The sequence below is a fragment of the Struthio camelus genome, chromosome 2 (assembly GCF_040807025.1).
Source record: "Struthio camelus isolate bStrCam1 chromosome 2, bStrCam1.hap1, whole genome shotgun sequence".
Lineage (NCBI taxonomy): Eukaryota > Metazoa > Chordata > Aves > Struthioniformes > Struthionidae > Struthio > Struthio camelus.
In genome coordinates this window covers 35314831-35325542 of record NC_090943.1, presented here as the reverse complement: position 1 = coordinate 35325542, position 10712 = coordinate 35314831, and the positions used below count along the sequence as shown (strand labels likewise).

Here is a 10712-nt window from a genome sequence, read left to right as displayed (position 1 = left end):
AGTCTCTACTCAGTATCTCTAAGCATTTATGAGTGAAAAAAATCTTTGTCATAAACAAGTGAAATGCAGAAGTAGGATGTGAGGTGGATGAAGGAAGGTAAGCAATCCTAGAGCTAACTGTCTGTATGTTTGGTTGAAACAAAGCTAGAATACACATATGAGCACCTAATCTGGGATGAAAAGATTTCAGAGTTTAAAGCTACCTCTCATGAAAATTTGTCCTGTTTCCCCCACATCACTGCATTATCTACCCAATGAAAATCTGTCTTCTACAGCATGAATATTCATTATGCACTTCCTTACTTCCACCTTCCTCAATGTGATAAAAATAAGCAAATACGAAAGACGCTCAAAGAAAATCTTCAAATCACAGTTCATTGAATGTATTATACACACTTTAAAGCTATTGCTATAAGAGGAAAACTAATATTTTTACAAAAATAGCTTAAGAGGATAGAATAAGAAACAAAGCAGCAAGAAAAAAAAAAAAAAAGAATTTGACACAAGGATTCACCTTAGCTAAAAGCCTTCATTTTCTACCAGAACCTACCAGTTGCTCAGTCCTGGCTCTAGAGCTTCCTTTCAGGATGCGGTGACAGGCTGCACTAACCTTTCTGTTGTATGCTATATTTCTTTGTGATGCCGTACTGACTCAACAACCTTATCCCTTTATGTTCTTCCAATACAAAGCACTTCTCATTCTGCTTGTCTTTGTAATTTGTCTCCTGCAGAAACCGGAAACTATAGATGTGCGCTTCTTCCTGAAGAGACCAGCATGAAGGTCTCTACCCTTCTCTAAACGGCAGTTTCCCACACAGCTAGAAAATCGGGTAGAGATTGATATACAGCAGATTTCACATATTCTCTTTCTTTTGTTTCATGTTCTGAGGTGTTTCCCCGGTAAGTCTGCACCGTCTGATCACACACTTCTGCTGGCATATGCCCTTAATTCATATCGCCATATATTCAAATAGAATATTTGCCGTATTAGAGGAGCTGAAATAACTTACGTTCCTTTGCAGATCCATCTGCAAGCTGATTTTTTTCCCCACGAAGTTTTCTTGTAAAACGCTCAATATCTGGAGTGCTTCAACTTACTGTTAGTTTTGGATGCTCTGTAGTTACCACTTTTCTTAATAGATGTATTACAGCTCCTTTTTGCTTTATCGGTTCATTCACCAGGTGCTCTAATGAAGCATATGTGTAATAAGCACCTCTCTGACCTTCTCCCTCCTCCTCCCTATTTGCCAAGAAATCTCATAACGTTAGTAAGAACAAAAGCGATCCCCCTGCCATTTGTTTCTTTATTTAGTATCAGGCATGCCATTAAATCACTGAAGTAGGCGCAGAGACACCAACCATTTGCAGCAGCAATAATGATGCCAGTGGTGCGGCAAGAGGAAGAGAGGTTCATTGTCGCTCTGGAGCACACGGGCAGGAGAAAGGTAACTTGTCGGAAAAGGGCAGGCGCTACCTGGTCAAGCGGCGGCGGCGGTGGCGGCGGCGGCGGCGGGGACCGCGCACCTGCGCGCCGGGCGGCGCGGCGCGGCGCGGCGCGGCCCGGAGCTGTCCAATGTAGCTGCCGCCGCCCGGTACCCTCCGGCCGGGCCCCAGGGTGGGCCCCGCTTCGCCCCCGCCGTCCCGCATCGCCGGCGGCTGCCTTTTCCCTCCGCCCTTGGCAGCACGCGGTTGCTGCAAGTGGGAAAGCAAACGGAGCAGGGTGGCAGCTAAGAGAGAAGGGTCTTTCCAGCTGCATCTCTCTCAGAAAAAGGCATATTTGCTTTGCTCGCCCTGTTAGAAATGACGGCAGATCTTGGCCCGCTCTCGGAAATATTTGCAGTCCTGTAGGCAAACGGGAGGATTTTCGCGGAGCTGGATGCTTCGGCCACCTCTGCCTGTCTCCTTTGATCGGATGGGCTTTGAAATCCCCCTAGAAATTAGAAGCTAATTAGCCCCAAAGCGGGAGTGGTAACAATGCGTTACAAAGACGAAGATTAGGGTTTAAGAAGGCAATCCAAGAGTAATGGCCAGCCACTTGTAAATGCACGGTGTGCACAAATCGATCCAATTCAGCCTAGGGGTGTCTAACACTGCAGCAGATTGTGAGGGCCAGCCTGTTTATTTAAAGAGAGTCTATGTTGTGGGAGGGTGAAAACGCAACCCCTAACCTCTTCCAGCCTCCCAAGACAGAACCAAAACAATTCCCTATCTCTAGCCCCAAGGAAATCTTGATCAAAGAAAGGTATTCAGCGGTGTCGGGTTTACGGGTGTGTTTACAGGCATTTCACGGTATTTTGCGCGATGTATCCGGCGTTATCAGTGCATGCAGTCAGGTTGATTCCCATGTGCACCGGCGGTGATCGGGACAGCTCTACCAAAGGTGTAGGTAAGAGCGGCCGCTGCTCTGAGAACAAGCTTATCCTCATTTCATGGGCTGGAGGAAAGAGTTTCAAAGCAAGTGCTTTGAAATTGCATGAACGAAAATGAGTTTTGCGAAGCAGCCTTTTACTGCTACGCTGCAAAGGTATTTAAACTCTAGTTGAAGGGGATTTAGGGGGCAATAGAGAGGCGATTCCAACAGTTACTACTGAGAATGCAATATCGGATCCCCTACAATGCTTACTTAGGCTAATGGAGGTCCTGTCATTCAGCTCCCATTGCGCTAGGATACAGGGTAAACATTCCCCGGTGACCCTCTGCATGCAGGTCCCCTCTTCAGGACATCATTAAAAGCATACATGCACTTGCCTGACATCAATTGTCAGGCTCGCTCTCAGGGTTCAGAGATCCCGACAGAAAGCAGGAAAACAAGCCCAGTGGAGACCCGGCTCTGCTGCTGCGGGCTTTAAAGAGGCTGAAAATCGTCTGGCTGCGGATGCATAAGAAGACACAAAAGTACTCAGCAGGTAAGAGCGGAGGGTTTTTGCCAAGAAGGAACTGTCCTTGATCGCTATGACAGGATTGACTCGCTGAGGACTCCTCTCTCGGGATCATCCACGCGCCCCCGAGGGGGCTGCCTGTCTCCTCTCATCAGCATCACGGAGAGAAGTTTTACAGCCGCTCTTTCCAGTCCTGCTAATCCTGTTATCCGTGGGGTTATAAATATTAACGCCGCTGGGGTTGGGGATGGGGGACCAGATTAAGCCCTCTCTGAAGTAAGATGTCAGCCAGGCTCTTCCCAGCCCACCAGCGCCAGGGGCTCCTGGATGAGCTGCACGGCAGAGCCCAGCAAATGCCGTGCCCGGAGGGGCTGCTGGGCGCCTCGGTGCTGGACTTCGTGGCCGACCTCTCCCTGGGAGCCAGCGAGAGCCCTCCTCGGGCCGGGCCGAGCCTGGGGCTGTACGAGTTCCCCCGCGGGCCTCCTTTCGGGGACAAAGCCCTGTCCCTCCGGGAGGGAATGGCCAGGGGGCTGCCCCTGGCTGCCTTCGGGGAAGGAGATCCCGAAGACGACGACGAAGAAGAGGAGGAGGAGGAGAGGAGGAGGACCGCTTCCCTCCTGGACCGGCCCAAGAGAAAGCGGGTTATCACCTACGCCCAGCGCCAGGCTGCCAACATACGGGAGAGGAAGAGGATGTTTAACCTCAACGAGGCGTTTGACCAGCTGAGGAAGAAGGTCCCCACCTTTGCCTACGAGAAGAGGCTCTCCCGGATAGAGACATTACGCCTGGCCATAGTGTACATCTCCTTCATGACTGAACTCTTGGACAGCTGCAACAGGCAGGAGGGGAGCTAGGGAGCGCGGTGCCCTGACGCGCAGAGAGGATGGCGGGCGCCGGCCGGGGCACCGGGCGCTGCCGGCCGGGGCGCCCCTTCTCCTGGACACGCAGGGGCAGGCAGGCGCCTTGCTTGGCTTCCTGTACCGCAGCCGGGATGAGGTAGCGGTAGGCTCCAAAACGAGCGCGGGAAGTGGGCGGCTGGGGGAGTGTGGGGGGAGAAAGAGGAGAAAGTGGGGAGAGGTCCAGTATGTGTAGATTTTCTAATATATATATGATAAATTTTGTAATGGAGAGAAAAAAAAAGACAGGGTCGGGGTCCTTTGGGTTACTGTTGCTTCGCTTGCCTGCTTAAAAATTTTGCAGCTTACTGCCTTCAAGAAGAGGTCGAACGGGGCAGAAGAGGTGGTCCCATTTGTGGAGCGGCTTTCGAGTAGATGCGGTTGCCTGTTTAGCTGCCTTCCAGGGAATAGAAAAGGCTCTGCGTGTGCATTTTAGCCTAGTGCTTTCTTTTTTTAAAAAATAAACAACTTCCTTTTCTTTGAAATCCAGCCTGACAAGTCCATGCCGTGTATCACAGGGCGAGTAAAGTGGAACATCTGGACGGAACACTGTTGTCAGGATTTTCTTCTAGGGACCAGTTTTGTCCTCGCTTGTGAGCGTTTAATACTGTTGCTATTACGGAGCAGGAGCGCTGGAGAAGGAGGAGGGCACGGTGCCGTGTGGGATGGCAGGGGAAAGCCCAGCAGCACGCCAAGCCGCGCTGGAAAGTCCCTGGAGAAGAGGAAAGGTGGAAGCGGCAGCAGCCTGCGTGGGAAGAGATCTGTGCCCCTTGTGAGAAAGCAAACTTGGAGGCTTGTGGGGTTTGATTTTGAAAAGGTCATGCAGAGCCTTTCTTTTTCTCTGTGTGGACATTTTTCCCCCTAAGCCTCTTCATGTTTCATTGCTGCGAGAAGAAAATAATAATAATAATATTAATGTTAAAATGCCGGAGAAGGAGGGATGGGGGAGAGCCCCGGCCGGCCGTAACCTGGGGATGGAGATCTCCTACGGGGCTCCACCTGCGCGGACGGGGCGTAGTTCCGGGGTAGGTCATTATTTTAGTATAGAAAATACGTCAAATATACCAAATATCGATCACTTCACTAACGCCCCGCAGGCCGGTTGTTAGCAGGGGGCACGCGTGGCAGCGAGGGGGCGGAGGTGGGAGCGAGGCCGGGGGCGGCTGGTGCTGCTGGCCCTGCGCGGGCAGCGGTGCTCCGCGGGGCGGCGGCGGGGGAAAAGCGCTGCGCGCCCCCCGCCGTGCGCGCCCCGCCGCCGGCTGTGCCCCCTGCCGCCGCCTGCGGGCAGAGCCGCGGGTTTCTCCCGAGGTTTGCAGCTGAAGCGTGGCAAGCAGCCTGCTCGGGGCCTAGCGCAGCCTCCGCTGCAGCTCCCCACTCTCCCACGCAGAGCAGCTTGGGAGCAGTACAGATTCTTATCTGCATAAAGTTGTCGTGATATTAGCGAAGTCAACAGAGTTACCCTGGATTCAGGCCGTTATGGCTAAGATCCGAATCCACCCTCCGATCTCTTTGATTTATTGTCTCATATTTTTGTTCGGTCATGTGATGATTCTTTTTTTTCTCATCCCATTCGTTTTAGTATTACTATCATTAATGGTCTAATATCCTATATTAATAGTCTGATATTCTTTTTCACTTGTTTCTTTGGATCCCTTTTCCACTTGTTTTTGTTAACCTTCCTGACTCCATACTATGCATCTGCTCTCTGGTTGTCAGAATGTTTTTTTTCCAAGAAGCGGTCAGATATTAACGCAGCTGGATCCTCTCTAGAAACTGGGGTGTTTCACCTCTTCAGATTTTGTTTCGTTTTATTTTTTGCTAAAAATAAAATGAGAAAAAGGAACTAAGAATGAACAGCATTCCAAAATCAACAACTGTTCACATGACCCAGATGCTTTTTACTGTTACCGTTGTGTCAAGTGAAAAGATGAAGACGAATTCTTTAAGGATATTGAAATGTGCAATTCAGTGTTCATTTCTTAACTCTGTTTCTCCACAATCTCTATATAGCTGTGCTTTCCACAGCACGATTATATATCTTTTCGTATTTTTTATTGCCCATGCCACTGGATAAAATTAGAACTTCATAACACTCTCAGTCTTAAGTTAAGAGATTCATAATGTAAACATGTCTGTAACAGATAATTCAAAAATTATTGGTTTTCTCTTCTTGGTTTAATAACAAAACACTGGAATGTATTCAAGATCCAAGTTTTTCCATACTTGTGTTAAAGACTAGAGAAAAGCAGACAGAAAATATTGCATTTTATTTTTCAATATGAATCAAAATCCGGATCCTACATTATAAATTTTGATTTTAAATGCTCACTGGAAATTTTATAGCCGTAGTACAGAACATTTAATGACATTCTTATTTGAGCCACTTACTCTAAAAATAATATTTACAATTAAAAATGCAGTTACAGTATAAACTAATGAAGACAACACATAAACCGTGCAGATCAAGTATCAAGGTGTATTTCATGTTGATCAAAGACTTCAGAGGAGCTACTCGACTGTACACTGATTTATAGAAGCTGAGAAGCTGAGGAAGAGTCTCTAGTTTATTATGCCTTATCCAAACCAGGCAAAGATTTACCAGAACGGTAGTGTTGGTGCAACACTTTCTTAGACACCTGTGTTAAAACTGAAGTATACCCTTACGCCTGTAAATAGCTCAGTGAAAGAGCGGGCTACCGTACAGACGCATCAGCTTGCCCATGAGAATGTGTATGAAGTCCTGGCAGCTCACTCTGCTGACAAATGTAATCAGATTTTGGAAACGCTGCGGACAGGCATCTCGCTGCTGTGTGATGCCACCTCACTGAACTGACAAGCCAGTGGGCTCCGTTCTCCTCTCATCCCCAAGAAAATAGGATGACAGACATGAGAAGCCAGTGAAATCCTGACCCTAATGAAGTGAGTGGCAAAACTGCTAACTTCGGAGAGGCTAGGATTTCACCCACTGCATGTAACTTGCTTGCGCTTGCTCAAAAACGCTGCTGCCACCAACGCTGAAGCCAATCACAGTTCCTGGTCTCCCTAAAGCACCGTGCCATTATCACCACATTAAGAACAAAAACTGACAGTGTCAATTACTTCTGGGAAAAGATAATAATGGGGTTTTTAAAGCCTTAAAGCTATTTGATCATATCCCATTTTTAGATCCTGCTCTGAGGTGGGTTTGTTTATATTCTCTTTGCCCGCTGAAGGCTGCCTTTCGGTAGAAAGTTGAGGTCCCTTGAAGCTATCAAGTTACGATTAGTATTCAGACACGTAAACCAAAAAACAAGTTTAAATGAAATCATATTTGAGAGACATTACCAAGCTTTCTCAGAGAAGTAAAAATAATCAAATGATTTTACAATCTATAATCAAACTGATCTTGTTTTACAGCTTCTCAAGCTGAAAGTAGATTTAGGCAAATTTGTGCTGGAAATAGAACAAAATATTATGATAGCATTGCAAACTCCTGCATCCACATTTTGATCAGTTACTACGGCCTCATGATTGGTGTTTATTATCGCATTTGTCAGCGTTTCCATGATAAACACACTAGTGTGGAGGGTTTATAACTCAGCTATAAAAATTCCCTCCAGGATGAAACTTGATAAGTGAAGTCTTAGTCCAGCAACACTTTTTTTTCTTTTACAAACTTTAAAATAAATTAGTTTTTGAAGTCATGGGGGTACTAACAAAAGTAATGGAAAAGAGTTTTTGATTTATTTTTCTTCTCCTTCGGATCAGTGGTACTTCTCAAAGAGATTTTCTATGTGGTCCTTCTGGTCCTTTCAATGAACTTGGACCTTTTTGATTTTCTTAAAATTAAAAATAGCTGAGATACTGAGGCTTAAAATGTGCCTGCTGTGCATACTGAGTCCCCATTTTCGTAAGAATTTGTTGTTTTTACTAGACTTGAATGCTATAGATCCACAAGAATGACAGCCATGCTTTTCCTGTTACATATATACCAGAACAGTTACAGGGATGCATAGGTACGCTGATTATAATCTATTTGCAGTTCAGTAAAATTTTTGGTTTTTTCTGAAAAGTTGCTAAATTTCATCAGCTCAGAGAACTCTGCCACATGAATAGTTTTTCCTTTCCATGATTTGAAAAAGAGAGGTAAAGAACCTCCTGCTGATTTAACTGTGTCTCCTGGGCTCTGAAACCAGAAAGATAATTGTCCATGTTATTTCCAGTTCCATCTTGTCTTACTCCAAGTCTTACAGGGGTTCAAAGGAAGATAGTGCATTTTATGGTTTTCCACACAGGAAGGAGCAAATCTGTGTGGAGGGTCTTCACCATAAATAGATGAACTGAGAGAAAGATCAGCTAATTCAGATGTTGATATTTCTTTTCTTTTCTTTTCTTTTCTTTTCTTTTCTTTGTTTGTTTTCTACTTACTGTGACATCCTTAACTTTGTTAACGAATTCTGACCTTTGAAAGTTATGCTGCTATCAAAGAGTGGTGAATATAGCACAAAAGTGCAATAACACGTAGTCCACACCAAATACCATCACTGCTTCAATAATTCAGGCTTATGTGGGCTAGACAATCTTTCTGGACTAGATAAAAGATAATTTAGTAAATATTTTCAAAAAACCCGGTGCCTTGGGATCATTCATTTTCTGCATGATCAGTGTGAGATACTATGTTAAGGTCCCAGTTTTCCAAAGATTGGTGCTGAAAGTGATAAGGCCCTTAAAAAGTCCCAATGCACCTATAAATATCAGGGATTATCCTGATTTTCATTGGTGAAATGAAGGTATGCAGCAAAGCTAGCCATTTTGTCTTCAGCTGTGACTGCACATAACAGTTAGAGTCAGTACTGCTGCAAAACCGCAGTGTGTTTTGCAGTGCTCTGAAAATCTTCCTCAAGCTAATATGTCTTTGTGCAGGCCTACCTTTCTGTGGAAGTCAGGATGGAAAGGTGTCGCTGTGTAGAGCGAGGAGGAGCCAGCTTGTCTTACTCCTAGAGCCATGAAACCGCTGGAACAGGTCACACTTTCTCCACAGGGTCTTTCTGAGGTGCACCTCCAGTTGCAAAAAATACCCATCATTAGACATACAATGAGTGATTACAAATGTAAAGAGAATTTTGACAACAAACAGAAACTTCTGCAAGTGCAAGCAGAGCCCCAGCATAGCCTTGACACCCCTCGCCCGAGAAATCAAGAGCTCATGTCTCTTTGAATTTACCTCCCTCCCCTCCACTGCTCAGCTTCTCTCTCTGCTGGTGAACAGAAGGCCCTTACAATACAAAGAATGTCTCCTTTAAAAAATACTTTTATTTGAAAAATGAATGCAAAACCCAGTAAAGCTAGATCCAGCCACAGCACATCAGATTTCATTTTGCAATAGTGTGCTATATTTTCTATTAAAGCTGGCGCCACTGATCACATTCTGCCATTTAGTCCACTCCGTGTGGTTGTATATTTTCTTAATGAGCATCTGAAATCAGCCCCTTCACTTAACTGACAGTCTGCCAGAATTATGCCATCTTTCCAAATGCAGAGATCATATGATCCATCTGTTGTCTGCAGTCATGTAAGGGGAACGTTTTCCGAAGAGAAATGTGGGTTGGCCTCAAACGTATGTAATTATCCACATGCTGAAGTGTTTCAGATGTTTCAAGGTGCTCTTGGACCTGAATTTGGCCATCTAAGCTCCTATGAAGTCTTTTAGAATAATGTACATAACTGAGGCATGGAGCTGGCAGGAAATTTTCTTAGTACAGGAATAATTTACAAATTATTTTTGAATATCTATGAGCTGAATCAGAAATTTAAGACTCAGGAACATCATTTGGGACATTTGAGAGTGCTTACACTTTTAGGTAGTTCACTTTTTTTGTTCTTAACGATATTATCACATAATATGCAAAAAATGTAAAGGATAGACCTTCAGTAAATTTACTGGAAGATATATTAATCTATTTTTAATCATACTTTAATGATATGCCAGAACACTATAGCAACTATGTAGCATCCTTGAATCTTGTACTGCAAACTACCAAATGCAAGAGAAGTTGTAGGATGATGAATTATAGTCATGGAAAAGAAAGAAAAAGATGATTGAGAGACTGTAAAATGAAGGACTATCTGAGATCTTTCCCTGCCTTACCTGAAGACATGTGGAATTCATTTCACTCTACTTCTCAGCCAGTTTAAATTTTCTTCACAGATATCTTGAATGTTGCCAAATAGGATTAAAATAATAGTTTAGATACTCATTAGGTGCCACCTTCTTGACACATAGAGCCTGACTTTTAACCATGAGCAAATGGAGCTTTCACAAAACGACTGATAACTGTGACTTGAACTAATAAACCAGACCTTGGTTAGAAGAAATAGACAGGTCAAGTCCTATTGCTGAAAACGCCTTTACCAGTATAAAGGTATTAAATTTGGAGGCATGCCATTTCCAAAAAGTTAGACATTCACCATGTTCTCTTTGAGAGTGGTAAAAACATGAATCTTCAGTATCCCATTGTCCAAATCCTTTGAAGAATCAAATGCATAAGCAAATTCTCTGACTGCAGAGGATTTTGGATTATTGAGTTAATGTTTTTTGCCTCCAAACTGAAAAGGCATACTATGTTGTTAAGAATGGTGCAGAAAATAAAAAGTTCTAGTGAAGTTTCTTTCAAGTCTACTTTCCTTCCCAAAAGACAGTTCTCATGAAGCTGTGGATCATTAGAATTATTTACTGGGAGGGTCTTATGAAACTCTTCCATATCCACACAAAAGCTCAATGTTATCCCAAAGATTCAGAGCGCCCTTAAGGATGGAGAGATTGGGCTTTATCCTCAAAGTCTTTTTAATTTACCGAAAATAGCTTCAGCACATTTTCAAATGGCAGGAAGTCTGCACAGAGAATGGTAAAGTTTACCTTGCAGCAGCAGAGTGGAAACATTGGTTGCACTGTGGAGGT

General features: G+C 44.6%; 1 protein-coding gene across 1 annotated transcript; it reads left to right on the top strand.

Moving 5' to 3' along the window:
- Positions 1–2743: 2743 nt before the first annotated feature.
- FERD3L (Fer3 like bHLH transcription factor) lies at positions 2744–4380 on the top strand. The gene has a single exon (XM_009680839.2). The coding sequence runs from the start codon at positions 3161–3163 to the stop codon at positions 3731–3733; it is 573 nt and encodes a 190-aa protein (XP_009679134.1). The 5' UTR covers positions 2744–3160; the 3' UTR covers positions 3734–4380.
- Positions 4381–10712: the final 6332 nt, after the last annotated feature.